Raw genomic sequence first — 21,181 nt, 5'->3', positions numbered from 1 at the left:
TCTCATATATATATATATAAATATATTTTTTCAAAATATTTCTAATTTAAAAAATTAATGATATTAGCCACAAACATTAAAAAAACTCTTATAATTCATATTTAAGAATTTATCATCATAATATTCTTATTTCTTCAACGTAAGATATCAACAAACCAAATAATAATAATTTTTTTCAGTTGAATTTGTGTAGTTTTATTTTATTTTTTATTTGCATTAAATATTTATAAATTAAATTAAATTAAATTAAATTAAATTTAAAATTTAAAAATAGAGAAATGTCCTGCGGACGTGCGGCGTGCTTTTCTGTGAACCTGATCGAATCCCAGGAAAGAGGAAGGGGAAGGAAGGGAGGGGACCAAGAGAGAGTTCGGTGGCCCAAGTTTTGTACTTTTCCGGCGCTGGAGAGAGGTTGGAGATGAAGATGGAGATGAAGACAATGAAAGGAGGATCACAGGCAGCCTTCCAGTTCGATCAGGAGTAACTGTTTCGTTGATCTCCATCTCTTTCTCTATCTATCAATCTTTGTTGCTGTTTCTCTCTGACGATCCGCCTCGCCTGTCTCGGTATAATCCTATGCCCATCCCAAGTGGAGAATGTGGTTTAAAGATGATTTTTTGTTCGATTCTTTGCTTCTTCTTCTTGATCTCTGCCTCTGATCTGTTGATTTTGTGCTAGATTGGTGATTTGTTGATGATTGGAGGTTAAAAATGGTTTTTTTAAGTAGTTTTGATTTTTTTTATTTTGGGTTTTTAAAGATGTCAATATGATATTGTTAGGGAGGTATTTGATTTGATTGTTTTTGCTGGATTTTTCTTGTGTTTAGGTTTGGGGGAGAGAAGAAGGGTTTTGTTGTTCGATGTCGAGCTGTGTAGCGGCTAAATGGATTAGACCTCCTTTTGATGGTCGGAGGGTTTCTGATTATTGTGGCATTGGGTAAGATGGAATTTTTCTATTGATATTGGATTTGTTTGTTGTGTTGCTATGCACTAGAATTAGGTCATGATTCCATCTGTGCAATATTGAATGAGGTGAAAGTCTGATTATTAAGATATGCCCTGCTGAAAAAGACTGTAGCGATTTGGCATTATAAGCAACTTCTCCATCAAATCTATTTTTAGGAGTTGACATCAGGAAAGATAGCTTACGACTTGCAAGACTATTCAAGGAATTGGAAGATCTCCATGCTATTAGTACAAAAGGATTAGCTCAATTGTTTTGCTTCCATGCGTGCATTTGACTCTTTGATATGGTTGAGATTTTCCAAGCAATTGAAGATTAGGAAATGAACATTCTTGAAATTGAACAATGTTGTTGTTGCTAGCATAGTGCCATTAGACAAGCTAATTCAAAATTTTAACCGCCCTTAATTGATGAACATGGGGTGTGTTTGTTTCGCAATAATGAGACCACCAAATTTAGAAGTGGATTACTTCATGGTGTTTGTTTAACAAATGTGGTTTGTGAAGTCAGCAGTAGGACTTCTCAAAAGTTCCTTGTTTTGACTTTCACAAAACAAATTCAAACCTTTTTTATAATCATCTCATTGAAAATATCATTTACATATATATATATATATATCTTGAAAAGGTAAAAAATTACTTTCTATTTTCTTTCTATTGTTTTAAGTTATTTGTGAAGAGATTTTTTTTTTTTTCTCCTCTTTAATGGGTTCTTCTTTTGTGCCAACTATCTCAATGGCAGTTGGGATCGGATTTGGAATAGATTTAAGAGGAGTGAGTGACCAAGAAGAGAAATAAGCAAACACTGATAGAAGTGAAAAAAAGAATGAGAAGAGATTGATATTTTAAATTCTTCAATTTCAGATACTACAAAAATAATTTTACTAATATTACTATATAAAAAAAAATGAAATTTATAGGATATACACAATTATATTATTTGTTGGAATATATATGCAATTTTCCCAAATATTTTTCATATACGTAGATTTTGTTATAAAATTACAAACAAATTTGGTCATGATCAATCCTACTTTACTTTCATCATCCACACACTGAAAAGTTTTTTAAGTCTCACTTTTATGTCTTCACCTCCTTAATTTACCAAATATTTAAAAGCCGTGTTTTCAATTGAAAGTGGGAGTTCCATGGAAGTGCGACTTCACCGTTTCTATCACTTCATTTTACTCCTGTAAATTAAACACCCCCTAAGTTACTAGGGTTTTCATAGTTTTCAATTTGCTGAACTTCTCTTTCTTTCATTCGCATGCAATGCCTCAACTGCCAAATGTGCTCAAACTTTTAAAGTGCTTATCTTCCTATTTTAGGTATAATTCTGTTGAGTATGACAAGTATTTTTTAAAATTTAGATGCAGGGGTCCTTTGTTCGGAGCTTCGCATTCTTATTCTATGCCAAATGCTCATGATCAGATCTTATCAAAAGCTCGTGTTGCTGCTGATTACTCTGACTCAGTACCTGATTCACCCAAGTATGCAGAAAACCGGGGTTACCATCCTCTTGAAGAACTGAAAGACCGTGCAAAAGACAGGGATAGGCTACTCAGTGATGCAGAAATAGCCAGAACAACAGTTGAGGTAATCCTTATCTTGAAGGCGGCCATAACAGATCATATGCATTACACCTATTCAATATTTGGAATCTAACTTTCTGTTTTGAACTATGTATTAGTTTGAATTGGTATTAATAAGTTTTTTCCCTTTTAAATTATTGCTGGTTATCTTCTTTTCTGCAACCATCCTATGTATGAGAGTGGAAATTATGTTTTTCAGTATCAAAGAATTGTCATATCTTTTATAATGGTCATGCAACAGTTAGTCCTTTAGTTGCATGAGTGGTGATTCTTCAGTACTTCTTTCCCAAACTCACAATGCTTGAACTATTTAGGGTAAAAACAAAGCATTGCTGGTTTTTCCTGGAAGGGTACACCATGAACCACATGGACATGCCTCATGGGCTGAGTATCAGTATGTTGTTGATGAGTATGGAGGTACACATTCATTTATAATGTTGCAGTATTTTGCTTTGAGCAATATATATATATACTTTTTATTTTTATAAATAGATGTTACATCATCTACTCAATTAATTGTCATTGTTTTCAGATATGTTTTTTGAGTTCTTTGAGGATGAAAACATCTTGGAAGATCATAGTGCAAGTAACCCTGTGGTTAGAAAACCTTTGAGAGGGTTGCTTTCTGTTCCCATTGCAACTTATTAAGGATATGCTGTGTGTGCTCACTATTGCTTTTAACTCTTGTTTCAGACAGTTCTAATTGGGTTGGAAAGTCCAATGCATCTGACAGGCAGAATGTTAACTGATGAGTATGATGACAATATAGTCAGTAGCACTGATATTCTGTATGATGATGAGGATGATGAGGTTTGTTACTATTGATCTGATTTCATTTTTATTCATTGCAATGAGCATTTTAAAAGCGAATTCATAAGTCTGTCAGCATTCCAGAGTTTTGTTGTTCTTGAGCATTTTCTAACTATTTAAGGTTGATGATTTGGAGATACCTGATCTTCTCATAAAGTGGGGGATGCCAGAAGCCTTCCGTCAGATTCATCCTATGTATTTTGCCAAAAGCATGGCAAAGGTAAATACTGAATAAGTGTCATTTTGTACTTGATTTATAAAAGATTAGGCTTGTTTTCCCAGCCTGAATTGTCTTTGCTTTTCTCACACAATTCTTGTAACAGTATCTGCATCAGTAGGTCAAGCAATATCAAAAGGTGAGTAGTCCATGGCGTAGTTATAGATAGCCAATATATTGTGCTATTCTTTAATCATGTATGTGTGTTAGGTGTTATTGAACAAAATTTTGCATGACAAACGCCAAAGGCAATGGGCCTATGCCACTGCCTTCAATAGGACAAGGGGAAACCCCTTTCTGTGGCTGTTCAGATGGTCTTCAGGATCCTTATACTTAAAAGGGAATTGGGTTGCGTTGGCAGCCTGGTTCTTTCATTTCCCTGTCTCATCTGTCAAGACTGTTATTACATCACCTTGTCTGAGACCGCCTTAATTATTATTGGTTTACTTGACTAGAAAGATTATATGCAGATCTAACCTGTGAAGACCAATGAAATGATAAACACTGGCTTAGTTTGATATTCTATCATTCATTAACTTTAGTTACAGAAAAGGCAATTCATCCTTTTTTGGAGCATGAAGAAATGTGGAAAGCAGCATTGACCTCCACATTTTTGGAGATTTCACTGTTATAATATAATCATTATCCATGTGATCCAGACTTCTAATGATGCCAAACAATGGCTTCATTAATTAGATCATGCTATTCTTTTAGACTTCCTGTATGTTGACTTATAAACTAGAAAACTTTTCTTTATTTTGCAGGTTGTTCAAACAAATTATGAAAAGAAGATGGATTGGCCATCAAACGGTGTTTCAATTGTGGGGTACCTGAGGCCTGCTTTCTTTGATGAAGAATCCTGTATAAGAAGATTATTCCATCATGATGACAGTGAAGACTATGTGTCTGACTACAGAGGTACTTCAGGTCTGTAATTAATCTGCTTGTTTGCTGCTAATAGATAATGCGTCTTGAACTAAGTATTGAACTCACACAGATGAAACTGAAAATGAAGAACTATTATCGGGAGCTTATGATTTAAATGGTGATCACTGATTTCAGCACTTACTTAGCATCCGTAAATAAAACTTACACCAATACATAAATAATTGTTCCAGTGTAATGTTTAGATGATGAAATATTCGACTTCCGCACCAAAAGTGAAAGCAGCATGAGTTCCACGATCTACAAATTAGAGATAATGACAATGGAGCTAATTTCTGTATATGGTGATCAGGTAAGAACTTTAAACTTCTCGAACATTGAATAAGACAAACATTTAAAGGTAGTTATTATTCTCCACCTTTTTGTGTGGGGATATACATGCATGGGTGAACTCAATTCTGCAGTATTCTGCCCCTAAATGCTGTTGAAATTAAAATACTCACTACGATGGCAGAAAAACATTATGAGTTTATATATTGATATCCATCCTTTTTCTCTATGGATGCAATGCAGACCATGATTGATTTGCAAGATTTTCTAGATGCTGAACCTGATGTTCTTGCGCATTCTGCCCCAGCGATTATAGACAGGTTTAGTGAGTATGGAGTGCAGGGAAGCATTGCACTTAAAGCTCTTTGCCGCAAGAAAAAGGGCCTTATTGTTGAGGTAGGTTCCTTGTTGAACGATGCCAATCAGTATATGGATATGAATAAGTTTTCCGGTACCCTGACCTGAATGATAGCTAGAAACTGAATGCATGGTTTCCTTTGTGTGAATGTCAGCTACAGTTTCATGTGTGTACTTTTAAGATTATAACTATAAATTTATTAGCTAGGGTACTGTCTTCTGTTTATGTATCTCTCAGAAAGCCTTATTATTTCCTATTTGAGAGCAATACATGAGATACACAGACTTTGTGGTTTTCCAAGGCTGAGAACACTGAAGGCTTTTACATCATTTAACTGGTTATTTTACTTAAATGTTTGTACCTGTTTGTCTTTACATTGTATTTTTTAATACAATATATGGGTGCACTTATATTTGAATGATTCTTCTTTATTGGTAGAGTGACATCAGTAGATTGATTTACTTGCCTTTTTGCTTTTTATTTATTTTATTTTACTTTATTTTTATGCATTTATTTATTTTTTTGGTTCTTTGATGTAGAGAGCAAACTTGATTGGTGTAGATAGTCTTGGCATGGATGTAAGAGTCTTCTCTGGGTTGGAGGCGCAAACACTCCGTTTTTCATTTAACGCTCGAGTAAGAATTATCTCAATGTTTTTTCCTCACAACTTTTCTTTAGATAGCACAACAATGATTATTTGGAATTTGGCCTGTGACTTAAAAATTCTTAAAAATTTTCTTGTAGAGGCCATTTGATGGAGAATATTTGGTTGCCAATTGCTTGTTTTATATCAATATGTAATCATGAGTTTGTTGGTTTCATTAACTGATTGCATTTTGGTTACTTCATCAATTTCTAGTGTGATCAATCTAGCAAATACTTTTATTAAATTCTTTTCTTCACTGTAGGCTCTGTCTCAAAGTGCCGCAGAAAAAAAGATCAAGCGTATGCTTTTCCCTCGTTATCACCGTAGAAACTCAAAAACCTCTACCGACGGTGTCAGGGACTAAATGCTTCTCACTTTCACCTGTAACAAAGTTCTCTTGTTTTTTTTGGAATAAGTTATACAACAGTTTTTCTCTGCTCTCTTTTTTGTCCCTATTTCTTTCATGCTATCTTCCTGCAAATTTGTGTTTGCATGTGAGATATCACTGACCATAAAGAGTAAATCAGTAAATCCATATTTTAGGTTTTTCAGCAGGCAAGATTCCATGTGGAGCTTGTGCGAAATTTTAACTAGTATATTGCTTGAGTTATGCATCAGGCCTCTGTTTCTGGCTTACTACTGATACATGCTGATTGAAGATAACTATCTGATTGATCATTTGGATGATATTGAAGAAAGAGTTCATCAGTTTTAATTCTTATGGTGCATTCCAATAAGTTACTCTTGTTGTACTGTTGAGGACAAAAATGTTGATTATCTCAACTCTTGTTGAATGAGAATATGTTGGTTTCAATGGAAGTGCTTATTTATTTATTTATTTTGCTTGTATATGTATCCTGTATGTTGCTGAATTACAGAAAAATATCCTTCTAGTTTTAACCTTGTATTTGCATGTATATGCAAACTTTGATCTATGTCTCTCGGATTATCTCTTACTAATTTAATTTTTTGAAACATGGGATTGTCATGGGTTCAAGCAAACGCTCTACTTTCGGTTTTGGGAGAAGAATGAAATGGAAATCTTTTGTTATAGGCAGGGCCGAATTAATTTTTCCTTATAAATATGTTTTTATTTTTTTTAATGGTAATGGAGGAGGCATAGTAGGATTTATTGGAACATCCTACAAATATCAAATAAATGAAATCAAGGAATAATGCACAAATGCCGTGCATTGATGTAATACCATGTAACATGAATTTATTGTATTTAATTTATTGGCCTCAATTTCATAATCTGGTACAAAGATATTAACTCTTGTTCCCAGTAAAAAGAAAAACTAATAAAATTATTTCAAACAAAACACCTTTCTCCCCAAAGAAGGCTTATTATAAATATTCTTCACGTAGAGTTTGATATTAAAATATATAGTTATATAATCTTATTCATTTTATGAATTTCAAATTAACAAAAGCCCGTCTAGCTCAGTTGGTAGAGCGCAAGGCTCTTAACCTTGTGGTCGTGGGTTCGAGCCCCACGGTGGGCGTTTCTTTTTTTAATTTTTAAAAATTTATATTTTATTAACATTTTTATTATTATGAAATAAGAAATTTTGCTTGCATAATAATAATTTAGTAGGTTTTTTTAAAATTAATCGAGCCCCACGGTGGGCGTTTCTTTTTTAATTTTTTAAAATTTATATTTTATTAACATTTTTATTATTATGAAATAAGAAATTTTGCTTGCATAATAATAATAATAATAATTTAGTAGGTTTTTTTTTTATAAATTAACAACTAGTGTTATTTTAGTTCACGTGACAATTAAGAACTAAACTTAGGTGGTTTGCCCATACAACGGGTACACTTAGTGGCCATTATGCCATGCTAAACATATATAGTTAAAAAGCTTAGTTTAAACTTTAATAAAGTTTTTCCAAGTGCATGCAAGAGTATTATATACTTTGTGAGAAATTTTTAGTGCAAACTGAACATGCCCTTCTTTCATCTCATCACCAAACCATTAAAGTTATCCCTCTCTTAAAATAATATATATATATATATATATAGAAAAATATCATTTAGGTTTAGATTTGAAATTTATGGATGTTTTAAATCTAAGCCGTTGGATCATCATCCGATGGTTGATTATTTATATAAACACTGTACATCTTTTTATGTTCATGATCATTATACAACAACACGGTTTCTACTGTTCATAATGATAAGAGCTGTCAGATTATCATCCGATGGTTATTATGGACATCCCTAGATTTGAAATCTAGGGACTTCTCTAGATGATGGGTCCTCTATATATATATATATAATATAGACATATGTACCTATAATATTGCTTCTTCTTCATGTTTTTTACAGTGATCTCATGATGCTCATTCACTTTCCATATCTTTTGAAAAGAGATGACTACATTCCATTAATACTCAAATTTTTTATATACACACATATATATAGGCTCTAATAAAGTGATAAAAAGTAATAAATTAACTTAATGGTGGATTAAAGATTTCAACTAAGTTATTATTTAAGTGGTCACTATCTTGTGTTTGACAAAAAGAAAAAAGAAAAATAAAAAGTCTAGCAAACAATCTAGAAATGGTTGTTAGAATGAGCATTGAGATTCTACAAAAGCTATATGTTTAATTGATTTCTTTGTCTAAAGCCATTGCTTTCTTTTGAGTTTGGAATGAGTCTCTCATTTTTCATATGATGCATTTGATCATCAACTTGAGTGTCTAATGAAGGGCGAAAAAAATAAAATAATTTAAAGTGAGAACAATGAAGATATTTTTCAGATCTAATTATTTTGAAGTTAATCAAATGTGTGTGCTTTTAGTTTTCTCTAAATCAAACAAGAAATTTTCATGGTCCATGGTTGGCTTTATTGCATAGAATGTGACCATCTTTATGGTTGGAAGGCAATGTCCTACTTCTCTTCTTTGAAACCTTTAGACTAACTAACAAGGGCTCTAAATTAATAAAGCCAACTTGAGAGAACTATATACCCCACTTGTGCATTAGATCTAGGGTTTCACATATATATTTAACAAAAGTGCATTAATTATTATTATTTAATAATGCAAAACACATTTTTTATTATGTATAAACTTTTTTTTTTTTTAATCATCGGTTTTTTATTTTCTTTTTTAATACAAACACTTTTTAGTAGAGTCGGTGAGACACATTTAAAATGGGAATTGCTTAAGAATATATAGACAAAAATATATTAGTTTATAATGCTAATTTTATTTTGAGATAATTTTTTTTTAATATATCTATTTTTTTATTAGTTTTATGTATATACATATACACACATGATATCTCATCTCATGAATGATTTCTTTTTCTTGGGCAATCTTTCCATTTAGGCCTGTGGATGGATCTTTTTAGATCTACATGAGCCGACCTAGCTAAGTTGTCCTTTAAAATAATTTTTAATATCAATATGATATACTTACATGAGAAATCTATGTGCTAAACTAACTCAAATTATATTTTTCTAATATGTAAAAGAATACATGTATATTGGTATATAAATTAAATTGGTATTATAAAACAGGTTTAATTAAGATAATGAGAAACTCATTTATGTAATAAATCCTAATCTAAATAATAGTTCTTTCCAAGTATTTATAAAAATATTTTAAATAACAAGATTATTCAAGAGTTAGAGTCCTTGTAGTATTGCCCTAGCCGTTAGAATATTCTAACATTGAAACTCTCTTTTTAGAGAACATTTTAAAATCATAAATCTTCTTGAGTTAATAGTATTACATCTTTAAAAAAGTGGTGATTTTTTTTTTTCCTTTTCTTAGAGTTTTGGATTAATTTCGATTAAGTTTATTCCCTAATTGAATTGATATTAGTCATTGATGATTAGTTCATACATAAAAACTAATATAAATCTTTTGATGTCATACTAGTTAATCATTTAGAAATATCAATCAACAATAAATAAGTGAATTCAAATCATACTAAATTTCTCTTAATTTATTATGAGACTTTTATTAAGTGCACTTTCAATTAGAGAAGTTAATCATTCATAGACAATGAAATTAAGTTTTTTTTTCATCTAATTCTAGAACAAAACAAATGAAAACTTCAAAGTTGGTATATCTCCAAATATCATTCGTCAAATATATAATACAAATTACATGCATTTTTTAATAAAACAAACAATGCATTGATCAAGTTGATCAAAACAAGATGTCAAATCATAAATGAAGAAAATTCCAAGATAATTAAGAATGATGTTATATGTATATAATATATATATATATATATATGTAAGAGTAATTAGAGGAACAAATTAAGAAGGAGAGAAAGAGAGATGAGCATGAATTAAGTGCATGAGAGACTCATCCTCAATAATGGTTCAAGAGGCCAACACCTCCACCACCTTTTTCCATAGCCATCTTTAATACAGTCCTTTTCCACTAAACCTTTAATTTCTTCTTGAATATAAGCATTGAGTTAATGGAACCGTTCACAACCACGCAATTGTGTTAGGGTTTTAATGCATGCATATCCTCAATTTTAACAAACAATTATTGCATATATGTATATATTTATATATATCTTGTATTACAAACAAAACATACTCCCCTTATTAATAATAGAAGTGTCTCATGACCTCCTCCTTTATATTCCAATTTCACCCTTATGATTTCTCTATATTTACAACATTGACATTAACATGATTTTCACTTATAATTCATCATTTAATTAATTATCATTTACTAAATCCCACAATTATCTCATTGTTTTTATTTTAAATTGCATGCTCAATGTACTATATTTATATATGCATGCATGCATACATGAATGAAAACTTCAAGATGTTATATCTAAAGCAAATATACATTAAAAAAAAAAACATGGCAATTAAGTGTCTTATATGTACAAGAAGGTCCTTTTTGGGGTAGCGAAGCAGATATTAATGCAAAGAACCATAGATCCTCTCTCTCTCCCACTCTCTCTCTCTCTCTCTCTCTCTCTCTCTATCTCTATCTCTTTCTTTGTTTCTTTTACTTTAAAACTATCTATCTAACAAAGGAATGGTACTTATTAGTCCACGTGAAGAGAAGCATGCATGCATATAAATTAAGGCAAAGTCCTCAAGTTAGAAAAAGTTTAGGGCTCATTATAATGTTGCAACATGTACTATTTGATTTATATATACAAAGGCCCACAAAAGCTCTTGCATGTTTGCCACAAACCTAAACTTCTCTTTGACTCACCGCCATGTTTGGTTTGCTCTATCAATCCATTTATATCATCTCTCTCTCTCTCTCATATACATAAAAAATAAAGTTTTTAATGACATCTTTAGCTTTTCAAAAGCTGAGAATGTTTGTCTTATACAATAAAATTTTTTAAGGACATCCTTGACTTTTTAAAAATTGAAAATGTTTGATGACAATCATTAAGATTTAACGGTTATTATTTATAAAAATAATATACATAATTACTGTTAGTTATTGTGAGAATATTTAATAATAATCATTAAATCATGATTTAATTGTTATTATTTATAGGAGTTGTGTGAAGAATTATTGTATTTTAACATTATTAGGTATTGTTAAGTATCGTTAAAAACTGTACATAAATAGATAGTGACCATTAGATTTATATCTAACAATTATTGTAGCGTGTCCCTAAAAAAATACATATATATATATATGCATATTAAGTTTTAATATTTACTTAATTGCCATCTTGAAGTGTATATGTATTAAGGTGTAGTATTGTCAATATTGCATGATTAGATATGATTAGTTTCACACCTTGATTTGCGGCCCCGTATACGACAACCACCGCGATAATCTGAGGAGGGATACCCACACCACTCAACTCTCGAGTCACCGCAAACCTAATAAAGCCTGGAATACAACAGTACTTGATTTGATTTACAAATTCAAAGAAAGAAAATAATACAAAGAACATAGAGATAGCATAGAGGAAGAAACATCAACAAAGCCTGACAGTGGAATTAAAAAAAATATGCTGGACACCAATATAAAAAGCTTTCAATAAAAGTAGACAACATACAAGCCACACAATTACTATACATGGAAAAACAAACACACTAGTGGATCCATAACCCTGATACAATGAGTTCATGCTCAACAATAAATATATATAAGAATAAAACTGAAGAAAGACAAGCAATGGTATGCCCGGTACTTCACCTAGGCGCAACATCACTAGAATCAGACCTGGAAGGAAGAGCGAGAGAGTAAATAACCAAGATCACTCAGTGAGTGAATGTGTTAGCACAATTCTAAAAGAATATATACAAAATAATTGATAAAATCAGTTAAACCAAACTTTTGCAATAATAAATATAGATTAGGATATTTTAGCTTATATGAGTCAACATATATAAGTATACATAAACCATGAATAGCATATAAGAAACGCTTTTGCTCAACTGAGAATCTCAACATTCAAAATTCAAGAATAACATAATATGAGTTTTAAAAGTGTTAAACAAATTTCATTGCAACTCGACAATAAACCACTCTTTCCAAAATGTGTAAATGGATTACACAACTCAAAGGTTTCTTTTTCATGAAACATGATTTCCAACATGTAAATTAGCATATCTCAGATATTTTAAAAAGACAAAACAACCTATTCACGATTCAAGTATTTAATCCAAGAAATCAGGATTTTGAAGAAACCGATACATAATAACATTCTTTAAACCCAATAGGCTAAAAATTAACTTCTCTGACATCAACCGCCGTCGCGACTAAGTATAGAGCCATCGAGGTCTTTATAGTGTTGATGTTGGCCCACCGAGATCCCCACCGAGATCCCGTGTGGTGATATCAAGTTTCTCGGTGAAATACCTCTTCAAGGATTCTATGCGGCTCTCGAAAGAGAGAACATCAATGGAACCCCTCACACCCCCTCTATAGGCAAGTCATGAGTGTTCCCCCTGCTGAAGGTTAGCCTTAAATTCTAATCACCATTAAAATCAATCCATACACGTACATCTCAACATAGGGTCCATAACTAGGACAACAGTTAAATATAAGAAATGTAATCCAATTTTCAAAAGTATCAATGCTAGAAGTATTTTTAAATAAACTAGTGCTCATAAATCATTTCAACTCCAAAATACCCATGTAATCGTAAACTCATTCACCCAAACATCAAAGGTTTCATATATAATTTAATAGTACAAAAACCCATTTTCAAATCGATCAATAAACATGAATATTTTCACTAGACATCAAGAGTTTTCTAATGTAAATCAAAAGTAAGGAAATCCTTCCGAATCGATCAACATATCAATTTAAATACGATAAAACTATGAGTTAATCTCAAATCAAGCACGTACACACCCGCACAAGCAGCAAACAAGAATTAAATAAAAGAAGACAAGAATGAAACCCTAGGTTACTAAGCAACACAACCCTAACTAGCCTAGGGTTGGCTCAAAACTGGGTTTCATGGTTTCCAATGGCTTTCTAAGGGTCTGAGTTTCACTCTAAACTAAAGAAGCAAGGAAACAAGCAAGTTCTATTGGAGCTACATTGCTGCTACAGTACCAAGCTCTAAATATCTTAGTGTTGTACCCAGTCCAAATTTGGACCTAGGATTTTCTCTTATTTTTGTGAATGCATTAGGGTAAAATGGTCATTTTGCATTAATAGATTTTTACTGGATTGCACAGTTGATTATGTGCGAAAAATTCCGCCATAAATAGGGGGCAATTCGGTCATTTTGGATTTTGTTTCCATTCTTGTGTTAGAGGGCAATAGAGTAATTTAGAAAAAGAATAAAAACATTGTAGCAACCCATTACTGTAGTTAAACTAGCCTGTTCCTGTAGTTTTGCAGCCCAACACTATTGATTCTGTCTCGACATCAGTAGCACTCGACATCTGTAGTGACCTCAAAGATCGCTGAAGTGTCATCGTAGCAACCCGACAATCGTAGCAACCCGAGAATTAATATCCAAATTCTTCTCTTCCTTCTTCTTTCCTTCTCCTTCTTTGCTTCTCCATGCCGGCCGAACCCTTAATCCCTAACTATTTCCGCGACTCAATTCCCGCGAACCAACACCAAAAATTTACTCCCCACATCCTCTTGAGTAAGGTAAGAGCCTTTATCCGAGTTTTTTTAGTATGTATTTCTTCCAGTATTTTCATTGTATTCATTATTTATAAACCCTAGACCAAAACCCTAGATTTTTTTCATGATTTGTGGAAGTTTTTTTGGGCTTAAAATGAAGCCCCTTGATGTTGTCAATTGTTATTCATGAGAATTGTGTCAAAAATTTCATCGTTTGATGTTGTAAAATGAGAGAAAACCATTTGTAAGGTTCGGGTTTTACTGTAGCATTCCCGACGTTACTGTAGCACCGAAAAACTTTGGCCTTTTATTGTATTTCTTTGATCCAAATTGAAGCTTTTCATTCATTGAACTTATTGGAACTAGGTTTACTTCATTCCGAGGTCGCTTTGGGTCCAAAAATGACAATGTTTTTGCCCTAAAACCCTAAGGTTTCAGATTAGACATGTATAAATGCATTTGCATGCATTTTTCTTTTTAGCGATCATTCTTGTGTTCATTAGTATTTGGATTCCCTCGCTAGTATCTAGGTGGCGAAGCATCCTCCAAGGGAAGGAAACCGCTGATCGCAGTAGCTGGCCTCCACGCGAGGCAACATGTTCTCGTGAGTGGGTTATGTTGAGTGCACAATTCTAATTGAGTATCGAAAAATATTTTATTTGTTTTTTTCCGAAATGATTTCCATGGCTTTTATCATGTTTTCAAATCACTCGGCTATAGGAGAAAAAGAAAGTGTAGATGACTACTAGAGACTATGGTTTATTTAAAATGACTTGTGGTTTACTCTCCGAAAAAAATCATGAGAAAGCTTGTTAATGTTGTACTTAGCGTTAGTTGAGATTGAACTTGAGGATATACATGCTTGGTGGATGAATGGAAATTGTCGATTATTACAACAAGTTCATGGAGCTTATGGGTTATAAGTAAAATTGATTATGTATGTTCAATGGATGATTTAATTTCCCTAATGATGCATAATTTCGAAGTTTTGAGGCATGATGTGATAAACATGGTACATGGAACCCGATGAAGTCTTGAATGCTAAGGTATATGACTACACTAGTATATTGGAATTGGAATAACTTGTGGAACCCTATATATGATTTTTGGCTAGTCGATGAGATTTATGCTAATATATTCTTTTGTAATATCCGAGAACCATGGGTGACATAATTACACTTATGTAGTAGGATTCTCACAAATTGATGAGGTTTGTTCTTGTGAGCATAGTGTAGGGTGCTTAATTGTAGTTTGATCATATCGGGATATACATATGTATATATATATATATATCGGGTGGATGCCAATGATTATGATTATTATTCTAAATGGAATTTATTTAGAAGGTTGATGATGAATAGCTTGAGCTATATATGTGACAAGTGTTGAATTGCAAAAGACCGAATATTCCCCGTGAATTTTTTAATAATAGTTTGATTTAATACATCCTTAGAGGAGATAGTCAACTTGTGAGTATTTTGACAATGAAATTATTATAGATGAAGTAAATATTAATGTTGAGGTAGTGGCACTATGATAAGGATCTAAGACATTGTTGAGTATAAGAGAGGCTCGAATAGTAAAGGCTTGTGAAAGTAAATACCTAATGATGTGTAAAGTAGGATTTAATCAATGTATATTGGTAGGTGTAAATATATGTGATGAGATGAACATATTTTTTCATGACTTGTAAAAGTATTTAGAGGTTGTGATAGACTAGACCTTGGGGATTAATCTTGTATTTGGAGGAAAACTTAGTGAGTCAAGAAAGAGAAAGCTAGAATGATCCCTAAGTAACTTGAGGTTTAATCTAGAACAAAAGTTATGCTTGTTTTGATGCCTTTTATTGTATTTCAAAAACTTAATGTTTCTTTTTCTACAATCGTTGGCATCAACTTTTTAGAAATGGTTTGTAAAACCTTTCACTTGTATAAGCATGCTTTTTGATATTTATGGTTATGAAAAACAAAAAGGGTTTTTTTATTTCCGAATGGCATGTTCTTCTAGATTGTGGATATTATAATGCGCTTTAATATCGACTGGTTTTTATTGTCTCAAAAGTAATGCTTCGTAGCTTCGCATATTATTGTGTTATTCTTGGCATTTGGACGTAAAATGTTTTTGAATGTATTGGCACATCGGGATTGGAATACTTTTTTGAAAGTTTACATGCATTACTATGCTTTGGCTTTGGATTTGTGGAAATAATGTTTATTCCCGATATGTGAATGCTTGTCCCGAATAAGGACCTCGTGACATGAGTGATTCGGGATTGTATTATTGCTACAGACTATATGTTGGTTTGATGGCGACGGCGGGCTAAGGCCCCGACTCATCGCAGAGTGGGTCCCAACGGGCCAGCCCTTTAGAGGTGGCGCTGGGACTGGTGTTGATTTGTCCGCATCAGTGGGAGCGTAGAGCCCCGATCGATGATACATCGATCCCGGGTCACCACACGGGATCGGGGGCCAACGCTCAGGGTGCGAAGATCTTGACGGGCTCTCAACTTAGTCGTGACTGCGCTAAAGTTAGAGAGAGTGTTTTTTTAGGCCATTGTTTATTCGATCGAGATGAAATTTCAATATTTGAGGAAAAATTCTATTTTTCTTGCAATTGGTATATTCAAGTGTGATCTTTCACATAACATGTTTGATATCTTAATGCTTTTTCGAACATGTATCATGCGTAATTGAGGATTTGTGATTATCGAGGATTTTATTTATTTAAGTTGGTTCTTCTACTTATTTTTGGGAAATTATATCCAAGCATTTGTTTTTTATACATGTTGATGTTTTTGTCTATACTCGTGAGAATTTATGTTTTGGTTTCTAAATACCAAGGTTTCATATCCTCGTATTTTCATTATGTTGCAAATGTGAACGCTCCACTCATTTATGTTATCAGAGAATGTGTTTATTGAATTTCCTCGATTTGTTTTTGATATTCTGTTAGATTTGTGCTAACCCATTCACCGAGTGACTATGGTTACTCACCCCTCCTCTCTTCCGGTGTTTTAGTGGTTTTTGGTCGTCATAGCGAGGCGAAGTGCTTGGCAATTTGTATCCCGAGTCAGTTGTTTGTTTACTCTTAATCAGTGTTGCATTGTATGAGTGCAGTGGATCCACTAGTGTTATTAACTCTAGAATGTGATTTGTATATCTTTCACTTTACTATTGATTTTTTTCGAGTGAAAGTTTTGTTTTTGGTACCTTTATTATCAGGGGTGTTGTTTAGCGGTGAGTTTCGTGAGCCTCGCGACGACTCGAGGGTTGAGTGGTGTGTGTCCCTCCCTCGATCGTCAGCGGCGGTTGTCACGCGGCGGGCCCGCTGGCTCGGGACGCGACAATTTTATTGGTATCGAGCTATTGGTTATACTCGATAGTCATGTTTTTATTCTTGTCTTCGATTGTCTCTTAGTAGTCGCTAGTGGATCCAGCTTAGAGTCAAGCATATAGCATGACGCATGTCGAAACTTGGTTTAAGTATTGTTTGGGCGATCTATTCAGCTTGATGTTGCCAAACGACAATGCCTCGCTATGCGCCTTGGGACAGCTTGCTCTCGCTTATCCGAGTCGAGATCTCTTGGAAATTTCGAGGACTAAATTTCTTTAAGGAGGGTAGAGTGTTGTACCCAAATTCAAATTTGGACCTAGGATTTTTCTCTTATTTTTTTGTGAATGCATTAGGGTAAAATGGTCATTTTGCATTAATAGATTTTTACTCGGATTGCACAGCTTGATTATGTGCGTAAAAATTCCGCCATAAATAGGGGCAATTCGGTCATTTGGATTTTGTTTCCATTCTTGTGTTAGAGGGCAATAGAGTAATTTAGAAAAGAATAAAAAAACATTGTAGCAACCCATTATCGTAGTTAAACTAGCCTGCTCCTCGTAGTTTTTGCAGCCTCAACACTATTGATTCTCGTCTCGACACTCGTAGCACTCGACATCGTAGCAGCCTCAAGATCGCTGAAGTGTACTCGTAGCAACCCGACATCGTAGCAACCCGAGAATTAATATCCAAATTCTTCTCTTCCTTCTTCTTTCCTTCTCCTTCTTTGCTTCTCCATGCCGGCCGAACCCTTAAAAATCCCTAACTATTTCCCAGCGACCAATTCCCGCGAACCAACACCAAAAAAATTTACTCCCCACATCCTCTTGAGTAAGGTAAGAGCCTTTATCCGAGTTTTTTAGTATGTATTTCTTCCAGTATTTTTCATTGTATTCATTATTTATAAAACCTAGACCAAAACCCCTAGATTTTTTTCATGATTTGTGGAAGTTTTTTTGGGCTTAAAATGAAGCCCTTGATGTTGTCAATTGTTATTCATGAGAATTGTGTCAAAAATTTCATCGCTTTGATGTTGTAAAATGAGAGAAAACCATTTTGTAAGGTTCGGGTTTTATCGTAGCATTCCCCGATGTTATCAGAAGCAATCGGAAAAACTTTGGCCTTTTTATTGTATTTCTTTGATCCAAATTGAAGCTTTTCATTCATTGAACTTATTGGAACTAGGTTTACTTCATTCTCGAGGTCGCTTTGGGTCCAAAATGACAATGTTTTTGCCCTAAAACCCTAAGGTTTCAGATTAGACATGTATAAATGCATTTGCATGCATTTTTCTTTTTAGCGATCATTCTTGTGTTCATTAGTATTTGGATTCCCTCGCTTGTATCTAGGTGGCGAAGCATCCTCCAAGGGGAAGGAAACCGCTAATCGGGCAGTGCTGGCTCCACGCGAGGCAACATGTTCTCGTGAGTGGGTTATGTTGAGTGCACAATTCTAATTGAGTATCGAAAAATATTTTTATTTGTTTTTTTCTGAAATGATTTCCATGGCTTTTATCATGTTTTCAAATCAATCGGCTATAGGAGAAAAGAAAGTGTAGATGACTACTAGAGACTATGGTTTATTTAAAATGACTTGTGGTTTACTCTCTGAAAAATCATGAGAAAGCTTGTTAATGTTGTACTTATGCTAGTTGAGATTGAACTTGAGGATATACATGCTTGGTGGATGAATGGAAATTGTCGATTATTACAACAAGTTCATGGAGCTTATGGGTTATAAGTAAAATTGATTATGTATGTTCAATGGATGATTTAATCTCCCTAATGATGCATAATTTCAAGTTTTTGAGGCATGATGTGATAAACATGGTACATGGAACCTCGATGAAGTCTTGAATGCTAAGGTATATGACTACACTAGTATATTGGAATTGGAATAACTTGTGGAACCCTTATATATGATTTTTGGCTAGTCGCTGAGATTTATGCTAATATATTCTTTTGTAATATCTCGAGAACCATGGGTGACATAATTACACTTATGTAGTAGGATTCTCACAAATTGATGAGGTTTGTTCTTGTGAGCATAGTGTAGGGTGCTTAATTGTAGTTTGATCATATCGGATATACATATGTATATATATATATATATCGGGTGGATGCCAATGATTATGATTATTATTCTAAATGGAATTTATTTAGAAGGTTGATGATGAATAGCTTGAGCTATATATGTGACAAGTGTTGAATTGCAAAGACCCGAATATTCCCGTGAATTTTTTTAATAATAGTTTGATTTAATACATCCTTAGAGGAGATAGTCAACTTGTGAGTATTTTTGACAATGAAATTATTATAGATGAAGTAAATATTAATGTTGAGGTAGTGGCACTCATGATAAGGATCTAAGACATTGTTGAGTATAAGAGAGGCTCGAATAGTAAAGGCTTGTGAAAGTAAATACCTAATGATGTGTAAAGTAGGATTTAATCAATGTATATTGGTAGGTGTAAAATATATGTGATGAGATGAACATATTTTTCATGACTTTGTAAAGTATTTAGAGGTTGTGATAGACTAGACCTTGGGGATTAATCTTGTATTTGGAGGAAAACTTAGTGAGCTGAAGAAAGAGAAAGCTAGAATGATCCTAAGTAACTTGAGGTTTAACTAGAACAAAAGCTATGCTTGTTTTGATGCCTTTTATTGTATTTCAAAACTTAATGTTTCTTTTCTACACTGTTGGCATCAACTTTTAGAAATGGTTTGTAAAACCTTTCACTTGTATAAGCATGCTTTTGATATTTATGGTTATGAAAACAAAAGGGTTTTTTTATTTCCGAATGGCATGTTCTTCTAGATTGTGGATATTATAATGCGCTTAATATCGACTCGGTTTTTATTGTCTCAAAGTAATGCTTCGTAGCTTCGCGATATTATTGTGTTATTCTTGGCATTTGGACGTAAAATGTTTTTTGAATGTATTAGCACATCGGGATTGGAATACTTTTTTTGAAAGTTTACATGCATTACTATGCTTTTGGCTTTGGATTTGTGGAAATAATGTTTATTCCCCGATATGTGAATGCTTTGTCCCGAATAAGGACCTTGTGACATGAGTGATTCGGATTGTATTATCGCTACGCCTATATGTTGGTTTGATGGTGACGACGGCTAAGGCTCCCGACTATCGCAGAGTGGGTCCCAACGGGCCGCCCTTTTAGAGGTGGCGCTGTGGACCTGGGTGTTGATTTGTCCGCATCAGTGGGAGCGTAGAGCCCTCGATCGGATGATACATCGATCCCGGGTCACCACACGGGATCGGTAGGCCAACGCCAAGGGGTGCGAAGACTCTTGACGGCTCTCAACTTAGTCGTGACTGCTGCAAAGTTGAGAGAGTGTTTTTAGGCCATTGTTTATTTGATCGAGATGAAATTTCAATATTTGAGGAAAATTCTATTTTTCTTGCAATTGGTATATTCAAGTGTGATCTTTCACATAACATGTTTGATATCTTAATGCTTTTTCGAACATGTATCATGCGTAATTGAGGATTTGTGATTATCGAGGATTTTATTTATTTAAGTTGGTTCTTCTACTTATTTTGGGAAATTATATCCAAGCATTTGTTTTTATACATGTTGATGTTTTGTCTATACTCGTGAGAATTTATGTTTTTGGTTTCTAAATACCAAGGTTTCATATCCCGTATTTTTCATTATGTTGCAAAATGTGAACGCTCCAGCTCATTTATGTTATCAGAGAATGTGTTTATTGGAATTTCCCCGATTTGTTTTGATATTCGTTAGATTTGTGCTAACCCATTCACCGAGTGACTATGGTTACTCACCCCTCCTCTCTTCCGTGTTTTAGTGGTTTTTGGTCATAGCGAGGCGAAGTGCTTTGGCAATTTGTATCCCGAGTCAGTTGTTTGTTTACTCTTAATCAGTTGCATTGTATGAGTGCAGAGGATCCACTAGTGTTATTAACTCGAGAATGTGATTTGTATATCTTTCACTTTACTATTG

At 33.5% G+C, this 21,181-nt stretch overlaps 2 protein-coding genes and 1 non-coding gene across 8 annotated transcripts in view; all 3 read left to right on the top strand.

Annotated features, from left to right (window-relative positions):
- The window catches only part of LOC120261036 (DNA repair protein RadA), a 94,626-nt gene that overhangs the window by 66,861 nt on the left and 6,584 nt on the right, over window positions 1-21,181 (top strand). The window lies entirely within an intron of this gene.
- LOC120261040 (uncharacterized protein At3g49140) lies at window positions 282-6,354 on the top strand. 6 transcript variants are annotated; one of them, XM_039268707.1, is made up of 13 exons: window positions 282-566; window positions 827-936; window positions 2,333-2,558; window positions 2,869-2,971; window positions 3,087-3,151; window positions 3,248-3,364; window positions 3,501-3,584; window positions 4,346-4,508; window positions 4,579-4,626; window positions 4,712-4,818; window positions 5,040-5,192; window positions 5,694-5,789; window positions 6,063-6,354. In XM_039268707.1, exons 2-13 carry the CDS (start codon window positions 860-862, stop codon window positions 6,162-6,164), a joined length of 1,341 nt encoding a protein of 446 aa, XP_039124641.1. In that variant the 5' UTR covers window positions 282-566; window positions 827-859; the 3' UTR covers window positions 6,165-6,354. The 6 variants fall into 6 exon arrangements, with proteins under 6 accessions (XP_039124641.1, XP_039124639.1, XP_039124640.1 ...); XM_039268705.1 differs by having other exon boundaries at window positions 283-566; window positions 2,339-2,558; window positions 3,486-3,584; XM_039268706.1 differs by having other exon boundaries at window positions 283-566; window positions 3,486-3,584; window positions 4,346-4,499.
- Window positions 7,233-7,305, top strand: TRNAK-CUU. The gene has a single exon. It is a non-coding gene; the product is annotated as a tRNA-Lys (tRNA).

This window comes from Dioscorea cayenensis, chromosome 5, assembly GCF_009730915.1.
Source record: "Dioscorea cayenensis subsp. rotundata cultivar TDr96_F1 chromosome 5, TDr96_F1_v2_PseudoChromosome.rev07_lg8_w22 25.fasta, whole genome shotgun sequence".
Classification (NCBI taxonomy): domain Eukaryota; kingdom Viridiplantae; phylum Streptophyta; class Magnoliopsida; order Dioscoreales; family Dioscoreaceae; genus Dioscorea; species Dioscorea cayenensis.
This window is presented reverse-complemented; position numbering and strand designations above follow the sequence as displayed.

Coding starts and splice junctions, on each gene's coding strand:
- LOC120261040 (XM_039268704.1), top strand. CDS start 860: ATGTCGAGCTGTGTAGCGGCTAAATGGATTAGACCTCCTTTTGATGGT. Junction 4,627..4,711: donor GGGAGCTTATGATTTAAATG/GTGATCACTGAT, acceptor TGTAATGTTTAG/ATGATGAAATATTCGACTTC. Junction 4,819..5,039: donor TTTCTGTATATGGTGATCAG/GTAAGAACTTTA, acceptor GATGCAATGCAG/ACCATGATTGATTTGCAAGA.